The sequence below is a fragment of the Mustela lutreola genome, chromosome 9 (genome assembly GCF_030435805.1).
Source record: "Mustela lutreola isolate mMusLut2 chromosome 9, mMusLut2.pri, whole genome shotgun sequence".
Taxonomy (NCBI): Eukaryota; Metazoa; Chordata; class Mammalia; order Carnivora; family Mustelidae; genus Mustela; species Mustela lutreola.
The window spans coordinates 95,902,577-95,921,732 of record NC_081298.1 but is presented as its reverse complement, the minus strand read 5'-3'; the positions used below and the strand labels follow the sequence as shown (position 1 = coordinate 95,921,732).

At 41.8% G+C, this 19,156-nt stretch overlaps 2 protein-coding genes across 6 annotated transcripts in view; one reads left to right on the top strand and one right to left on the bottom strand.

Annotated features, from left to right (window-relative positions):
* The window catches only part of SLC4A5 (solute carrier family 4 member 5), a 107,560-nt gene extending 104,802 nt beyond the window's left edge, over nucleotides 1-2,758 (top strand). For 4 of the 5 annotated variants that reach the window (XM_059188097.1, XM_059188101.1, XM_059188099.1 and 1 more), the window contains one exon: nucleotides 550-2,758. In XM_059188097.1, coding sequence (XP_059044080.1) covers nucleotides 550-715 — 166 coding nt within the window. In that variant the 3' untranslated portion in view covers nucleotides 716-2,758. The remainder of the gene's footprint in view (nucleotides 1-549) is intronic. The other variant, XM_059188098.1, reaches the window with a different exon arrangement.
* A 705-nt stretch (nucleotides 2,759-3,463) lies between these two features.
* Nucleotides 3,464-16,130, bottom strand: MTHFD2 (methylenetetrahydrofolate dehydrogenase (NADP+ dependent) 2, methenyltetrahydrofolate cyclohydrolase). Its single transcript, XM_059188111.1, has 8 exons — nucleotides 15,986-16,130; nucleotides 11,009-11,193; nucleotides 9,140-9,262; nucleotides 8,575-8,727; nucleotides 8,006-8,113; nucleotides 6,507-6,599; nucleotides 6,034-6,159; nucleotides 3,464-4,660 (listed from the first exon to the last, which is right to left on the bottom strand). Exons 1-8 carry the CDS (start codon nucleotides 16,084-16,086, stop codon nucleotides 4,497-4,499), a joined length of 1,053 nt encoding a protein of 350 aa, XP_059044094.1. The 5' UTR covers nucleotides 16,087-16,130; the 3' UTR covers nucleotides 3,464-4,496.
* Between the last annotated feature and the right edge of the window lie 3,026 nt (nucleotides 16,131-19,156).

Sequence of the window (19,156 nt, the reverse complement as noted above, 5' to 3'; positions counted from 1 at the left end):
ACAAAGACATACAGCTCCATGTGCTGAGAACAAGGGAGTACACGTAAGAGAAAGCAGCATCTAAGGGAGGGATCTGCCTTATCTGGAAAGACCAAGAACGATAACTAGGAGACTGCCAGGTACACAGAATAAAGAAAAGTGACAAAAGAAGGGCATTTCAGGCAGTGGGCACATGCCTGAAATACCATTTGAAAATAGACACATGGCGAGGACTGCTGGGCTGGACGGGCGGTCAGACTAGAAGTAACCAGGAGGGCAAACATAAAAGGCCCTGACTGGCCAAACTAAGGAGCTTGAATTCTATCCCTTACACGGTTGATCCCAAAAGTTCACCTTGGTGGTCATGTGAAGACCGGGCAGAGACTCCTGGCGAGACTACCTCAGCAAAGCACAGTGAAGGCCAAGCAGAGGCTGCGGCTCCTTGCCATGACATTAAGAGTTCATCAGCAAGGACAAAACGACTTGCTTTAGAGCCTGGCTCTGGAGGACAGCATGGAAAACACTGAGTGCTGGATCAATCACTCTCCCTTCCCTCTTTTTCTCATTCAGTATCACGTTGCACTTCAGAATTTCCTGTCCAGCTTCGCCTGCTTTCAACTATTCACAGAGCCCCGTGTTCATGGTGCCACAGGTGAAGATAGAGATGGAGTCCGACTGTGACCTCACAGACGTGGACAAATATGGAAGAGAGACTGACGGCGAGACCACCCTCTAGGATGCAGCTGCCCCTGGACAGGGCTTCATCTTCACTGTGGGAGGACACGGTTGCATCTTCCCTGTGAGGCCTGGGTCAGGCCCTTGAACTTCTCTGAGCCGGTTTCCCTATTTGCTGAGCAGACGGAGTCATTCCACTTGCTAGGAAACTGATATATGGGTGAAAACTACTACTTACGTGCAAAGCTGTCTCCTTCTTTCTGTAGTTATAAAAAAACAACCAATATAAACATAATACCTTATTTTAAAATGCAGTCCAGGATAGAAATTATAACATTTCTTGAAATGAAAACGATTCTTGCCTCCCAAAATATAGCTAAGATAAAGGGAGCAATAGTAAATTTTTATTGAAACAAATACCAGTTCGATTTTTTTTTTAAGCTTAGATTTTTAAAATATCTAGAAGGTCTTGAAAAAAACCATTAAAATGCTCATACTTCAAAAGACCAAAGTTGGAAAATTTGTTCTGCAACTTGACATACTAAGAAATACATAAAATGCCCTATCTCATCTTCCCATCTCACGCAGCTTTTTAAAGCTCCTACAGCAAATCTGCGCCACCTGCATGGGCTCTAGGCCCAGGGCCAGGACAGAAGTGTGACTGGAGCTTCCCCAGACTGAAAAGCCAGTGCCCAAAGTCTACTAATGGAAAACCAATGCATGAGAGCAGGCAAATGTTTTCAAAATAAAATTGTTTTTGTTAAAATGAAACTCCCAACCACATTATGTCCACAAAATGATCCTTTAAATTATCACTGGTTTTATCCTTTAAAGTATCACTGGTTTTTCACAATCAGAATAAGACTTCTTTCTACTCTCGGCTTGGTCCTTCCTCCAAGTTTCCAATGACCTTGCTCCCAAAGTCAAACTCCCATCCACTGGACCCCTGCATGTTAGGCAGTGCTAATGTAAAATATTAGATTATAACTTTGCAGTATTAGATTAGTACTTTAAGGGCGCCTGGGTGGCTCAGTGGGTTAAAGCCTCTGCCTTCGGCTCAGGTCATGATCCCAGCATCCTGGAATCGAGCCCCACATTGGGCTCTCTGCTCCGCGGAGAGCCTGCTTCCTCCTCTCTCTCTGCCTGCCTCTCTGCCTACTTGTAATCTCTGTTTGTCAAATAAATAAATAAAATCTTAAAAAAAAAAAAAAAAAGGTTAGTACTTTAAAGGAATGATTGGAAGTTGGATAGATTAAGTCATTAATAAGGAAGCAAACCTTGTCCTCACAAAACTTATCAGTCTATCTTTAATCCCCACTTAACACCAACCTTGTTTATTTAACACCCACTATGTGCCTGACAGCCACAGTGCAGCTGACATTTACTTTCTCTAAAACTACTGCGGATTTCAATCTTGAGGAAATCACTTTGGTTAGTTACTACATTTACTCACGGTGACCAAAGCAGGTGCTTTTCTTCTTCACTCTTTTCTGTTTTTTAAAGACAAACGATACTAGATGATTAACACTTTGGGTATGAGGACAGCCAATTGCGCCTGCAATCCTCAGAGCTTCATACAGTGCCTGGTCCCTAGAAAACTGTGTTAAGTTAAATCTCAGAGCTCCCTTCTAAGGGATACTGTCAAGAGAGAAAGCCCTATACCTCTCCTGCTTGTACTGATCGCAGCAAAATGACTTAGCTGCTCTCTAACCCAGAACGATCACTTGAATTTAAGGATAAATTCTCTATCTTCAGCTGCACCAATCCTGGAAGATCTAACAATTGACCCTTAACATTTCAGTTTTAAAAGATGGTAGATTTCCAATAGTACTTTGTCCAAACTGAACTGTAGAAATGTTATGGATTAAGAATAAATGTGCTTGATTAATCAAACAAGTTGGAAACTACAATGTTAATTTTGTTGTTGTTGTAAATTGATCACTGTAATTTTCACCTTATAGGTCATTTATATTTTGTATATACATGAACATTTTAATTTTGACGGCTCTTAACAGGTTGACATATTGTTACTTCTCCATGTGGTAGGTCAGAAGTTCTTTCCACTTGTAATTATAATTCAATAAAACTTAATCTTGTCTGCTCATCTTGCTCCATGTTTAATAATTTAGTCAGCAAACATGGGATATGGACATGAGCTGAATCTCGCTCACAAAAACATCTCCAGCAAACTATCCTCTTTCATACCCGGGAAACTATCAAAAGAGTAAAGTCAGCTGGCAGAAGAGCAAGGAAGAAGTCAGCTCCCCGTTGTTCTTTCTTTCCACCTCAAGCTGCCTGGAGTAGGAGGACCTGTCTACCCAAATTACATCCCCGCTTGCCTTCTCATCCCACCTCCCCAAAATACTCAACCGTGGTAGAGAAGAGAGAATACACAGGGACCTATCCCAGCCTCAAACTGTGCCCAGCAAATACCTTCCAATCTGTCAAATCAAACACACACATTGAAAAAGAAAAAATAATTGTATAGAAAGCAGGGAGCAGGCACGTCAAGAAGTCCTCTGTAAATCCAACAGTGTGTAAATTCAACTTCATGGTTTAGAAAACACCCGGAATAAGCCTAACCACTTAAATGAATCTTGCAGATTAAGCTCCCAGCTTGGCACAACCTGGTGGGACATCAGACTGAAAGGACTAGACTGGTTTCTCCACAGCATTTTGTTTAAGGCATAGGATTAGGGGCTACCAAATATAGGAATACTGACATCTGTTATATCCAACCAGAAAGATTAACTATGATTAGGTCAAAACTAGAACAGAGGCGGGAAGATACAGTATTTTGCAGAACTCATTCCACACCAGTCAGAAGTGTTTTATTTAAAAAAAAAAAAAAAAAAAAAGGCAAAACAAACAAAAACCCCTTTTAATCAGAAAGTCTGATTAAATTCAATATGAACTCAAGTTCTCAAAAACCCATTGGGGAAAGCCAACAGGTACATCAGAGAAAAAGCAGGCAGCTGCTAACAAGTCTTTGGTGGAAAAGTAAGTTGCATACTTAAACAGGCTGCCCTAATCCTAATGATTATCAAGCCCAAGTTTTGTTTTTCAAAAATAGGTTTCAAGATATCCCGAGGAAACCAATACAGACACCCCCAAGAGTACAAAGATGTAACAGTGAATTTTAAGGATAGAGGAAAAGCCAAATACGACAACACACAAATAATCTATAAAATAAGTCTTTAAACCTTAGAGGAACATGGGAAAGCCTCATGAATAAACACACATAGGACGAGGACTGACAGCACGTGGAACTACCCTAAATATTTTCCCAATGACTAAGCCACGGAATGACAACTCAGGACACCATTCACATGTAGTTTTACATACTATAGATATGTAAATTACAGTAATGTTTTTTCTACTCAATTATCATTTCTTCCTTTTGACTTTTTCCCTAATTTTCTCTAGCAACATTTTTCCTTTGGTTTGACTAGTTGAACTCAAAAGGTTTAGAACCTAAAGTGAGTATCAACTCTTATTGGAATAGCACTTGGGAAATGCAATCCTAGAAAAGGCAAATTTTAACTGAAGTGGCCTGACAAATTAAGCACCCGATCTTACTGGGGCGATGTCCTCCCCGTTTGTCACCAGGTGAAGTGCTTCTCTTGGCCGGCTCAGACGACCTAGCCGGAGGCCGGCTTGCTCCGTGGTGAGGTACGGCAGAGCCACACACACACAGACGCCCACCCAGTTCAGCTTTCAATAAATACAAAGCATCATTTTAAACCATTTCAGTAAAATAAATAAAAAATATTGCATTTCTATTGGCCTGTTTTGCCTCTTGGACTGGCTTGGAGTGATATTTGTGACAGAAGATGCAACAGTTAACTAGTTGCTACTCCACGCTCCTTGGGCTTCAATACTTCCTGATCTTCAAGCCTCAGCACCTTCTTTGCAGCAATAATGGTATTCTTCATCAGCATTGCCACAGTCATGGGACCAACACCCCCTGGGACTGGAGTGATGTAACCAGCTTTCTTTCTGACTCCTACATAGAAACAAGACGGATATGCTCTGCCTTAATTTTGGCAAAGGAAATGTATGCATCTTAACGTACCATGGAAGAAGCATCCAAAGAAAAACCAAGAATATACATAAGCACCTTCGTAAGCCTCAAACTCATTAAAAAATAAGTCATATCTATATCACTTAGGAGAAAAGGCTTTCGAATATACTAAAAAAAGAACATTCATGTAATAAGAGTTGTTCAATGAATATTTATACATCTAAATGACCTATAATTTACCATCCAAACTTTTCCTTCATATTAAATCAGTTTAGGGGGCGCCTGGGTGGCTCAGTGGGTTAAAGCCTCTGCCTTCGGCTCAGGTCATGATCTCAGGGTCCTGGGATGGAGCCCCGCATTAGGCTCTCTGCTCAGCAGGAGCCTGCTTCCCTCTCACTCTCTCTGTCTGCCTCTCTGCCTACTTGTGATCTCTGTCAAATAAATTAAATCAGTTTAGAAAGAAAAACCTCAAGGAGTTAACTATATGTGAGATATAACTATAATTATTATATTATTAATATTAACACATTACCAATTAATACCTACCTACATCATTTTCTTACTTTTACTCTCTTATTTGCTATTATTTGACTATATTTATTTAACTATACTGTTTGCCCAAGCACCAAAGCAAAGTAATTTTCTGGAAAGTGAGAAGTAAGATTTTTTCTAACCTAATCTTAAAGGAAAAATACTTAGATACTTAGGCTTGCGTCTGGTTGCTTTATTAGAAATAGAAAACTAGAAATAGGTTAACCCACCTAAAATTGAGATAAACATGATAGCTTAAGAACTGAAAGGAGAAACCTACTAGTATATTTCAAAATCCAGGAATGTGGCTCTTTCCTGGATCATTTTTAACATGCCAGGTCTGTGATCTCTCCCCTCAATGTGAAAACGATAAATCTGTAACACCTTCTAGGAGACTCAGTGGTTTCAGAAAGTCAATTCATTAAATTTTCAGACTTGTTGAAAGTGATGAAGTCACTTGAATTATGAAGTAACCTTAAGAAAAGAGTAAACACCTCCCTGAAAAGTTTATACCTGGTCCCCATAATTTTATGATATAAACAACTAAAGTGGTCCTAGAATGATTGTAAATTAAGTTTCTCTTAATTCACGTGGATTACATTTTGAATTACCACAGTAATTGTTTTTTTTTTTCTTTTAAGTAATTTCTACCCCCAATATGGGGCTCAAACTCACAACCCTGAGATCAAGAGACACATGCTCCACCAACTGAGCCACCCAGGTGCCCCAAGAGTAACGTAAGTTAAAAGTAAATGATCTGTCCTAAATGTCCATTAAAGGTACTATTTACTGATTTTATATTTTAAGAAAATTTTATCATTTACCTTCAAAATCCACATCTCCAACTAACTTGGGTTTAGCAGTGATGGGATCTTGAACTCTATTTATTCCCACATCGATGACTGCAGCTCCCTCCTTGATCATATCTGCTGTGATCAGATTTGGAATGCCTGCAAACCAGAGAGGAATGATCACTAGGAAGATTCTACTTATCAGAGGCTTACTAATTAGCTTGTTTGATGAAAACCTGTAAAAACCATTAGCCAAGGAACCATTGAAACTTCATACAGTAAACAGACATATTCAGAGGTTTTGAAGTAACATTCACCCATCAGGTCAAGACTGGAAAGCCAGAAACCAACACCGCACACACGGTTCTCTCCTCATCTTTATGGGCCGCATACAGTACCACGGCTAGAAGAATGGCGAATAGGGTGGCAGGAAGGCAGGCAAATTCCAAGCAGTCGCTCTTCACCCGTCTGAGGTGAGGCCTCCCCCGCCTCCCTGGGGTTCTTACCTGCAGCGGAAACCACGATGTCGGCAAGAACTGTATGTTTCTTCAGTTGCTCTTTGGGAGTGTGTCGATGAGATATTGTAACAGTGGCATCACCTAGGGATTAAAAAATACATGTCTTGATTTCTGAATCAAAACTGAAACTGGATTAGAACCAGGCAACCCATTTTAGAAATTCACCATCCCTGAAAAAGTAACTGACTTAATTCATGTACCATATATTCTGGACAGCTAAGTACCAGCTACTTTTCAGCAATTAATACCATTTCTTTTTTTTTTTTTTTTAATTTAAGTTCAATCAATTAACATAGAGTGTATTATTAGTTTCAGAAGTAGAGTTCAGTGATTTATCACATACATATAACACCCAGTGCTCATTACAAGTGGCCATCATCCAATTACACCCCCCATCCCCCTGCCCCCCCCACCTCCTTTCCAACAACCTTCCGTTTGTTCTCTATAGTCAAGAAGTCTTTCATGGTTTGTGTGCCTCTCTGATTTCATCTTATTTTATTTTTCCCTCCCGTCCCCTAGGATCCTGTTTTGTCTCTTAAATTCCACATGACTTAAATCTTATGATAAATGTCTTTCTCTGACTTATTTCACTTAGCATAATACCTTCTAGTTCCATCCACATGATTGCAAACAGTAAGATCTTTTTTTTTTTTTTTGATGGCTGAATAATAGTTCATTATATATATATATGTCACCTCTTCTTTACCCATTCATCTGTCAATGGACATTTGGGCTCTTTCCATAGTTTGGCTATTGTGGACATTGGGGTGCAAGTGCCCCTTCAGATCACTATGTTTGTAACCTTTGGGTAAATACCCAGTTTCTTATAACTTTATCCCCTCATCCTAACTCTACCCTTCGGGATCATTTAAAATTAAATTTATCTATTCCTTATCCTATTCAATAGTCTTACATGAATTTTACCTTTCCTAAGCAAAATAGCACTAGAATTATTCAAGGTTTAAAAAAATAAGTGTACTGAAAGGTATCTAAAAATACCTAGTTTTGCCATTATTTCTGAAATAATCATGTAAGGTCATGATAATCACATGTGATAACTGATTTATGAGCTTTTTTCTCAGACAAATCATCAGAACCTGAGATAATAACATTTTATAGTCTTATCAAGTCAATCCTTTGTAATGGTCTAGGATATTTTTCTATCAAATGATACAGGATGGGCTACTATGAACTGTTTCTTAGTTCCAACTATCAAAGCCACAACTGAAAATATCTAATTGCCTACAACCATGCTTACACTCAAAACTCAAATATATTCGAGGCATGTCCATTTCCGTACTAGTTCCTAATAAATGAATATAAATAAAGTTTCAGGTGACAGGAGTTCAGCTTCTCCTACAAAGATTACTCCCCAAATATCTGCTAACAAAATTACAGCAAATACAAAGTTTAACAAACACAGGGCACCTTCTGAAGGTTCCCATATAAACGAGCAGGGAACACTCTTCTGAAGGCCATTTCCTTACCTCCAGGGCGTTCGTGTGCCCCATCTGTGTGCAGCAGCATTGCAATGGGCATTCCAACATTTTTTGACCTCCCAGCCACAACCACATTCTTCCCTAGGGTTGGAATGCCTATGAAGAAATATATATATTTACATGAAAAGAGTGCTAGACTATGTTAGAAGGAGCACCAAAGAAGGCAGACAGAGGGCCTAGGACATGAATCTGACCATGATAAGCAAGGGAGTTACTAAGCTTCATCAGTCAAGGAGGTCCCATCACTTGCTACACATCCTAAAGGCAAAAAGAACATGAGGAAAAGGACCCTGGAAGCTACAAAATATTACATGAGTGTGCATTATCAACGCAAAGAAACCTTATGTTTCCTTTACAGAGGCTTCTGGATTAAATAGCAACAAAGTCAACACAGGCAAACAGTCAAAACAGGCAACTGCAGGGAGAGGCGGGCTTCAGGGGCAGGACTGGAGGACGTGTGGCCCAAGTGTCCACTCTGCGACTGTAGGCACTGCTACCAGTGGCGAGTACTGGTTTCATGATACTAACACAGACATACAACTATGGGATATACCTACCAGTTCGCTTAATTATTTCCCAGACACCCCATGGCGTAGCCGGTAACATGGAGTACTGGTCCAGACACATTCGCCCTACGTTAATTACGTGAAAGCCATCCACATCCTTGTCTGGGGAAACAGCGTTGCAGATTTTCCGCTCATCGATGTGCTCTAAAACAGAGAGCAGAGCAGCAGCCTGAAGTCACTGTCACATAGTTTGCACCGCCTGCTGGTTAGCTTAGCTGGTTTATCACGCAAACCTGTTCCTATTCCATGACTTGCCTCCGTGATTGACTTCTTCATCTGCACAGAAGGAATACATACCCAGCAAAGCCAAATGCCAATATCAAAGGCAGGATCCCCTTCTACAGCTGCTTCCCTCTGCTGCCATTTTGTATCAAGATCTCAACCCCGAGTCAAGAAAGAATTGGTATTCTGTGTAGGTCTGTGCATACCTAATAATATTCACTCTCCTGAGTTTACCTCCCCTTTAAGACAAACCCATAAGAGGCCAGGTATATAAAGTAGCTAAGTATCCTCTACTCCTCAGAAATCATTCTAAGTGATAGAGTCCAAAACTCACCTGGAAGAGGCAGCTGAACAAGGAGACCATCTACATCATCATCGTTATTTAATTTATTGATTAAATTCAACAGTTCTTCCTCTGAAACTGAAGCTGGTTTCACAATTGTCTCACTGTTGATTCCTATGATAAAATTCCAAGGTTAAAAAAGAAATCTCGGGGCGCCTGGGTGGCTAAGTGGGTTAAGCCTCTGCCTTCAGCTCAGGTCATGATCCCAGGGCCTTGGGATCGAGCCCCGCATCGGGTTCTCTGCTCAGCAGGGAGCCTGCTTACCACCCCCCCCAGCTCTCTCTGCCTACTTGTGATCTCTGTCTGTCAAATAAATAAATAATAAAAATCTAGAAAGAAAAGAAAAAAGAAATCTGGGCATTTAATGAGCAATGCTATGCTGCCTGCCATGGTACTGTAACATAGAGGTTATCACGCCCAACGCTGGTAGCTAAAGAGCCTGGATCAGTTCTCAAAGCACCTAGAAAAGTAACTTCACAAATATACACAATAGAGAACATTGGCTTGACAATTAGCTACATTTTTCTACACTGTCCTCATGAACCTCAATTTAGACAAGGAGACGGAGGCTCAGCAAAATTGAAACACAAGCCACATAGTGATGAAGGCGGTCCTTCCAGTTCTGGAGTCCATGTTCTTTCCACTGCACTGTGCTTCCTCCCAGTGCCTTAAAAAGCCACAGCTTGCCATTTTCAAAGGTTCTAAAGCTTTTTCAAAGGGCAGGAGGCCTCAATCCTCAGTGATACCAAGGACTCATGGTCTGGTCAATGGCCCAGTCACCCCAGTGGTTTCACAGCCTTTCTGAAGGGAAGGGCATCTAGGACTCATACCACCAACCCACAGAGGAGCAGGAAAAGGCAGAGCCAAGCCCACCTACCCCAGGTCTACCATCATAGAGTCTATGGTATAGCAAGACCTCAAACACGAACCTCCCATCACCTAGAACCTCAGTTTCTGCATTCCAAACTCTAACCACTGCATGATTTTTTTAAAGATGTATTTTTATTTATTTTAAAGACAGAGCATGCAAGCAGGGGGAGGGGCAGAGGGGGAGAGAGAGAAAATCCTCAAGTCAACTCCCTGCTGAGTGTAGAGCCTGATGTGGGGCTCAATCCCAGGACCCTAAGACCATGCCCTGAGCTGAAATCAAGAGTCAGCCGCTTAACCAACTGAGCCACTTAGTTGCCCACCTCTGCACGATTTAATTGGCTTTGGACCCCGTTGGTAAAGAAGCCGAAAGCTATTTCCTAGAAGTCAGAGTCATTTCCTTCAAACCTAGGTGTTCTAGGCCATATCACTGAGACCTCTTCACCAAATCTCAAACACCTCAGCCAGACTCTCATTACTACTCAAGGAAAGCAAATGTAAACCATGTTCAAGGTCACTTATCCAATGTTAAGACTAAAGACAGAATTTAGCTTATATTCCAGAAGACACCACGTGTACCAACCACTCCCATTCTAGTCTATAAGCCTCCCCAGGCGATAGGCCTGATTTCTTTTTTTTTTTTTAAGATTTTATTTATTTATTTGGCAGACAAAGATCACAAGTAGGCAGAGAGGCAGGCAGAGAAAGAGGAGGAAAAGCAGGCTCCCCACTGAGCAGAGAACCCAATATGGGGCTAAATCCCAGGACCCCAAGATCATGACCTGAGCCAAAGGCAGATAGATACCTAACCCACTGAGCCACCCAGGTGCCCCAGGCCTGATTTCTTTATGACCACATTCTGCATACAGTTCAATGCCATTAGCCTCCTGTGCTTGAGCCTTCTAATTAGAAGAAAAGAATCACAACTGCCAATGGAGTTTGTCTCAGATAAGCTGCAATCTGACAGCAGTCAGGTCTGCGAGTGACACATACCCACTTCTGCAGCTGCCCGGGTCTTGTTGAGGACGTAGGAATGACTTGCAGGATTCTCGCCCACCAGCACCACGCTCAGGTGTGGCCGCTTGTTGCCCGACGCCACCCATTCTTCCACCTCCTGCCGCACTTCCTGCTTGATCTGCTGGGCAAGTTTCCTTCCAGAGATGACAACAGCTTCATTTCTGCAAAAGGCAACCACAGTCACACCACCAAAAAGCTTACATTTTTGTGAAAAGTAAAGATTGGACTACCAAAAAAAAAAAGTTATTAAATACCCCAAACTTAAAGAGTAAATTAAAATGCATGGTGCCTAAACTGACTGTCAACGGAAATCTGAAGGGCAGTTTCAAAGTGGTTAATCTGTGTCCAGCTGCAGGTTTAGGAAGATAAAGTTGACTAAAACAGTTACTATCATTACCCTGAAGCGCGGAGAGGGTGAGTGCCAGCTAGTACTTGGCAAAGCGGGCTCTCCCATCCAGCCATCTGACTCCAGAATCCAGGCTCTCACCGCTATACCATCCTGCCCCCTGATCACTGACACATTGATAGGACCCCCCCAAAAAAGGTTTTCCATTGTTTTAATTTGCATTGTTTTATTTGACCTGTCACCACTATGAGGTTGGTGTTTCCTATGTGCTTATATACAATTTTGTAGTTTGTGTTTTGCCTGTGTTATTAGCATCCAGCCATATATTTCGAACCATTTCCCAGTTATATCAATTGGCTTTTAATTTCTATGATGCTTCTAAATATATAAATTATGTTATGCAATTAAACCAACAGACTATGTTCTGGAAGGTCAGACCTCAAAATTACCATTGCTCCCCATAGCCCTCCTGGAGAAGACATTCCCAGTAAGAAGAAGGAGGTTCCATCCCATGGGTGGCAGTGTGCTCTACCCCAGGACCCCAGTGACCCGCCCACATCTGACAGACCAGGAGTGAGTATCTGCCACTAGGACAATTTCTAGGCTGGCCAGAGGTCCAGCTGATGTATAAGTTCAGTGCCAAAGGGGCAGTGGTAGTTAACCAGACTGGGAAGAGCTTCTCCCTGAAACATATTCACACACTAGAACCATAGAGGACCTGCTGGTGGGAGGAGCAGGAGAAAGACTCAGATAAGAGTCTTTCTCAGAAAAAAGTAGAGACAGAGCAGTGACACCCAAAGTAGGACAGAGCAAGAGATAAGGAAACTGCTACTGATGAGGCAACGAGAAAACTCAGGGTCTAGAAGAACCTTCAGTTCCCAAAACCATGTTCTGATCTCTGAAAGACCACTTCTTCCCCATAAGGATTGTTTATGCAGCTCTTCCTGGGTTCTAATGTAGAACATTCCTGGTTTTCTTATTTCCATATATGTCCTTATAATAAAGTTCCCAGTACTTAATGTAGGATGAGCATCTGCTCCTTAAGCATAAAAGTCTCAGCGGAAATGTCTTTCCCTTTTGTTTTCTTTCTGTCCCCCTTTCTTGAGGTTGAAGAATGCTTCAACCTCAAGACCAAGGAGACACACAATTATATGAAATACTGAAAAAATTTCCCCTTATAGAACATATTTAATTCTTAGGGATAACACCAAGATACTGGTTATCTTGTATGGTCAGATATGATTCATTCTTTTCATTTTTTTTTTAAGATTTTATTTTCAAGTAATCGCTACGCTCAACATGGGGCTTGAACTTACAACCCTGTGATCAGCAGCTGGACGCTCCTCCTACTGAGCTGGCCAGGTGCCCCAGGTATGATTCATTCTTAAGACCACTGTTAATTAAAATGGAATTTTAAAGCTTCAACAGCATTTAAACCTTCCATGCTTCCTCTCCATTAAGATTAAATACCTACTTTGAACCAGATTGAAATGTCTTGGATATAAAGCAGTAATTTTATACCTAAACTTTATATTAATTTGTATTTGTTTCTTGGGGATATTAAAAAGATAAAATTTTATAGCAAACAGTACATTTACCCAAATTTTGTGTAATGAAAGCAGCAGAGCATAAAATATATACTAGCATTTCACATATACCCATGGTATATTAAGGAACTGAAAACATGTTAACATTCGCAAATCTATTTTAGAACTAGAGTTGAAGACTTCATTCAAAGGGCTTTGGACACACACACCTCTGGAACACTCCTGGGGAATAGTCCCAGTCCAGAAACATATTCCCAACCTGGAACGCTGCCAAATGAAAGATTACTTTAAAAGAGCTTACGACAGTGATTTATATTCAATAAAATAACATATATAAAGTGCAAGGCATATATATATTCAATAAAAATTAATTTCTTACTCTCTTCCTTTGGTTAGATTTAAACACACAACACATATTCTTAATATATAATATATATATTTACTTACTCATAAAGATATGTGTGTAAACATATACACATATATAAATATTCAATAAAGTCTTAAATTGCATTTCCTTAAAAAGTTCCTTTCGAGGGGGCACCTGGGTGCCTCAGTCAGTTAAGCATCAGCCTTCAGCTCAGGTCTTGATCTCAGGATTGTGTGCTAGGGCCCTGTCAGGCTCCACCCTTGTCTCTCTTCCTCTGCTCCTCCCCCACCTCTCCCTCCCTCTCTCAAATAAATAAATTTAAAAAAAAAAACAAAACTGAAAGCAATGAACTTAGACAAAATGGTAGAAGCACATTTGGGTTAAGAATGATCTACTACAGTTAAGAACACAGGGCTCTGGAAGAACCCAGTGTTCCAAGTCCCAAAGGCAGGTTCTGGATGTTATGCCAATTAGGTTTAAAAAAAAAAGTCAAAGAGCAACAAGAACCAAAAATAAAGCAACAACACAATGAGTATCTTCTGTAATATCAGCTGTTTTAGCCCTCCTCTGCACATACAACTCTGCAAAATCTGAAACACAGTCCTGCCAGAGAGTCATTACCTAATTTCCCATCATCTCTTCTGCCAAAGGGCAGATAAAGTAACTGCTACTCCAAAAGAAACAGAAGCTCAGCTCAGTCCCACAGGGAATCCAAAATGTATTAACTATATTAGCTTACACTTATGTAGGAATTAGATGCTTTTCACAGATGTGTTTAATAATTCATTAAGATGACAAATGAGAATAAAATGAGTGAACAGACTAGAAAAAAGTCACAAGGACTGTTCAAGTAAAAATCAGAATTAAAATCCAACTCAGTAGCATTTTTGCCTTCCTAATTCAATAGCTTAGAGCACTGTAATTTTCCATAAAAACAATGATCAGGTCCATTTTACAATTCATGATCAAGTTATACTGGAAAAGAGTTTGGTTATCTACTAATTAATTACACACAAAGAAGGATGGAACTAACATCTATTAAACATTAGGTATTTTGCTAAGAGTTTTACATGCATTACTCTCATTTACCTTGGGATTATTATAATAATTCATATACAGAGGAGAAAGTGAGGACAGTAGAAATAAGATTCAAACACCAACCTCTGCCTCCAGCCTCCAAAGTCCATTTTTCCCTATACCCTAGTCTACTATAGTACTCTCTCCAACCATGAGTTTATGTTCCTGAAACCCTCCTCCCTCAAAAGGAATACATGCATACTCATAAAAGATACTACTGTTTTACAATTACTAGGCAGCAGTGATCAAAGCAATAAAAGGGAACCATAAATACTACAGTATTGCCTTCAGAGATGTGGCAGCCTACTCGTTCATTCAGAAACGTTAGTGAAAGGAGGGCATCTGTTACTGGAGAGTGAACGAACTGGTCCAGTTTTCTAGATGATGAGTTAGAAGATCTTTACAAATGTCTTCAATCATGAAAGCCACAGGCACACAAGGCCAGAACTCAGGAAAGGAGCAAGGGCGAGAACAGACAGCAGTAATGAGGGATGGGGCTGGAAAGGCAGGTCAGGGTCAGAACAAGGAAAGCCCAGAAGGTCCCGCATTAATCCGCATTCTGTGCTACGACAGCACCTTGGCAATGTTTCCAACATTTTTTTTTTTTACACTGAGTAGAAAGTACACACGGGTTCTGCCCCTTGACAGGTGAGTTCCACTAGGAAAGAAGACTTAAGATCATTTCTGAATTCACACAGCCTAGGGCAGTGCCTGGATGAAAGAAGGGGCTGCTGTTACAAGGCTTAGCTCGCTGGCAATGCAAAAACTCTAAAGATGGGCGAGAGAGCGCGCAGATTTAGGGAGACAAATCACGGACCCCCAGAAGACTCTTCAACCTAGGTTTAAGAATCGAAGTTTGAGGTCTAAAAAGATCAAGAAAAACCTATCACGTCTCTAAGAAAATGCAAGCAGAGAGCTCTTTCTCTCCTCTCCGGAATTGTCCCTTACTCAGCCTGGCAATGAGTAGTTCCGGGTGGACCACATCAAAGCCCTGGTGACCGCAGCACATTTATTATCCTGGGAGGGTAAGGGGCAGCTTGAAGAACTGCAGGAGCCACATCCACCTCCCGAAGGAGGAGGGAAGAGCGGGTACCCGGCGAGCAAGCCGGCTCTGGGATTTCATCAGACTGCACCAACCCGGTCCGCCGCTAGGATCCCGACGCGCACCGAACGCTACTCATTCAGAGCCCTTCACCACGCGCCCCAAAGCTTGGCCAAGCGGCTCGGCAACACCGCCAAGGGCGGCCCGCGGGTTCTGGCCGGTAACCTCCGCACTGTCCCACGTAGTAAATCCGGGAGCGCCAGAGCCCGCCTGCGCCTTTGCTCCGCACTATAGGGCCCCGTCCTGCCCACGGACTGGCCCCGAGAGAGGGCGACGCCCCGGGGCTGCGGAGACCGGTTCCCTCCGAAAGGCGGGCTCCGGGCATCAGCCACTCCATGGAGCGAGCGCTCAGGTCGCAGACTGCGGCCGCGCTTGGCTGCCACGTCGCCCCGTCACCGCCCGGGACAGAGATGCTCAGCAGAACGTCCCTCGGCGCCCCTCCGGAGCCCGGGCGGCACCCCACCCTCTCTTCCCCTCGGCTTTCAGCGCTGACCCAGCTCCCGGACCCCCTTACCGAACTACCGAGAGGTGGAAGGGGCGATGACGGAGACGGCAGCTCTGCGCGGGCCGGAGCAGCCGGATGGCCAACGTGGACACGACGGAAACAGCAGCCATGACCCGCCCCGAGTCCCGCGCCAGGAGAGAAGCGCGCGCGCGGGTCGCGCAGTTATACTGCGGCCGCGTGGCAGGCCCCGCCTCCCGCCCGCACCCATTGGCCCCTTCCTAGGAAAGCCCTGCTTGTGATTGGAGCAAGAAGAGCCAGCGGCAGGCCCCGGAAGGCTCGAAAGCCGCCGTAGCCTGTAGAGATTGGCGGAAGAAGGCAAGCCCCTGCGGGACGCCGCGGCTGTCACGGAAGCCTGGCGGGCCCGAGTGAGAGTTGGTTCATTCATTGCTTGAACGCGCCTACTGTGTGCCAGGCAGCGTAAAAAGTGGATAAAAAGACAAGCAGATAGAAGAATGATGGAGTTAGAGAGAAACCATTTGGCAAAATCATAGGAAAAACGGATCACCGTGGATGTCAAAACAACTGGATGAGGAACAGGGTATGTTCTTACCGGGCTGCCAGATCTTGCAAGTAAAAATACAAGACACTCAATTAAATTTGAATTTTAGAGAAATAATTTAGGAGGAGGCGTCATACTTGTATTAGGGTAGTATTCGATGGTCATCTGCGATTAAAATTAAACTGTATTTTATCTGGCTACTCTTTTTGCCTAGTGTCAAAGTATCTCTCCCACAAAATACTTATTAATAGTAAAGGGAGAGAAATTGTAAATTTACAATAGGGAAGCCTGAAAGTCATGGCCTTAAATGAGTGATCAAAGTTAACACCACCAGTAATGGAAAAAACGCGCATTATCATGAAGAGGACACATCACTTCATAACTCTTCACAAGTCTGAAAATTGAAAAAAATTTTTTCCTAAACCATTAAGTTCCCTAAAAACTATTAAAAATTTTTCACTTACACACTGAGAAGAGAGAACACAGACCTGGAATATTAAAACGGCCTAGGAAAAAACCATAGTCCTGAAATTTTTGGAAGATACTAGTGGATCTTAATCTAATCACAAGGAAATATCAGACAAGCCCAAACAGAATTATTTTACAAGACAAGCAGCCTGTAATCTTTGAAAAATGTCAAAGCCATGAAAAACAAAGCATGAGGAACTGTTCTAGATTTAGAGAAGTCTCAACATGACAAATGTAATGTGTGATTTGGAACCAAAAAAATTTATCTTTCTTTCTCTTTATTTCATTTTTCTTTTTCCTTTCTCTTTGCTGTAAAGGATATTACGGGGCAATTGGCAAAATATTAGTAAAGTCTTTAGATCAGCTAATAGCATGGTATCAGTGTTAATTTCTTGCTTTACCTAGCCATATTGTGGTTACATAAAAGAATGTACTTGCCTTTAGAAATAAAGAGACATCATGTCTTCAAATGGTTCAGAAAAGAAATCTATATATATTAAAACATAGCATAATATAATACAGTTGACCTTTGAATAACAGGGGGGTTAGGAGTGCACACCTCCACATAGTAAAAAATCCTCATATCGCTTTTGACTCCCCAGAAACTTCACTAATAATACCCTACTGTTGACCAAAAGCCTTACTGATAATATAAACACTCAATTAGCATATATTTTATGCTGTATGTATATTATATCCATATAGTTTTTTTACAATAAAGTAAGCTACAGAGGGATGCCTGGGTGGCTCAGTCAGGTAAGCATCTGACTTCGGCTCAGGTCAGGATCCCAGGGTCCTGGGATGAAGCCTAAACTGGGCTCCCTGCTCAGCAGAAAGTCTGCTCCTCCCTCTGCTCCTCACCCCACTCATGTGCTCTCTCTCAAATAAGTGGATAAAATCTTTAAAAAGAAAAAGGAGGAGGAGGAGAAAGAAAAAGAGAAAGAAAGAAAGAAAGAAAGAAAAAAAAAAAAGTAAGGGACACCTGGGTGACTCAGTTGGTTAGCATCTGCCTTTGGCTCAGGTCATGTTTCCCGGGTCCTGGGATTGAGCCCCACATCAGGCTCCTTGCTCATGGGGAGCCTGCTTCTCCCTCTGCCTCTGCCTGCCACTCTGCCTGCTTGTGCTCTTTCTCTCTCTCTCTCTCTCTGACAAATAAATGAATAAAACCTTAAAAAAAAAAAAAAGGTAAGCTTGAGAAAAGAAAATGTTATCAAGAAAATCAAGGAAGAGAAAAATACATTTCTAGTACTGTACTGTATTTTTATTGAAAAAATTCTACATGGTATACCCAAGCAATTCAAATCCATGTGGATCAAGGGTAACCTGTATAAATATCAGTTTGTTAAGGGTATCATAACAGAATATCACAGCCGGGGTAGCTTAAATAACAGAAACTTATTTTGTCCCAGTTCTAGAAGCGGTAAGTCCATGATCAAAGTGTTGTCAGGGCTTTTCCTCTTTTGAGGCCTCTCTCCTTGCCTTGCCTTGCCTTGCCTGCCTTCTCACTGGCCTCACATGGCCTTTTCGCTATGGCAGTACACCTCTGTTGTCTCTCTCTGAATAATTTAATTGCCTCTTGTTATGAGGACCCCAGTCAGACTGGATATGGAGCTGCCCTAACCACCTCATTTTAACTTCGTTATGTTTTTAAAGGCTCTATTTCCAAATACAGTCACATTCTAAGGTATTGGGATTCAACAAATTAATTTGGGGAAAGGCACAATGCAGTCCATAACAATGGATTTACATAAAGAGAAGCTGATAGACCATATGCAAATGTAACATATCAACAACTAGGAACTGGGTGAAGATCATTCCAGCTTTCTGTGAATTTATCCTGTAGCCTTCCTATGGGTCTGAAATTATTTCAAAATTAAAAAAGAAAAAGACCAGTGAGGCACCTGGGTGGCTTAGTCAGTGAAGCAGCCGACTCAGTTTTGGCTCAGGTCATGATCTCAGGGTCTGACTCTGTGCTCAGTGGGGAGGTGGCTTCAGGATTCTCCCTCTGCCCCTCCTCCCACTTGCTCACACTCCTCCCCTCCCAATAAATAAATAAATCTTAAAAAAAAAAAAAAAAAAAAGAACAAGTGAAAAAAGAAAAAAAACCAATAAGAGTTCTACCCTCATGGTGGGATTAGGGGATTAGGCAGCATATGGTGAACAAGAAAGTAAGAAAAAAAAAAAAATGTGGTACTGAGAACCTTCAAGATATC

Bases quoted from the DNA above. Each gene is read 5' to 3' on its own strand.
- MTHFD2 (XM_059188111.1), bottom strand. From the start codon at position 16,086: ATGGCTGCTGTTTCCGTCGTGTCCACGTTGGCCATCCGGCTGCTCCGG. The intron at 11,194-15,985 runs GTAAGGGGGTCC...TGCCTTTTGCAG, and splicing joins TTCCACCTCTCGGTAGTTCG to AAATGAAGCTGTTGTCATCT. The intron at 8,114-8,574 runs GTAGGTATATCC...ATTTCTTCATAG, and splicing joins GGAAATAATTAAGCGAACTG to GCATTCCAACCCTAGGGAAG.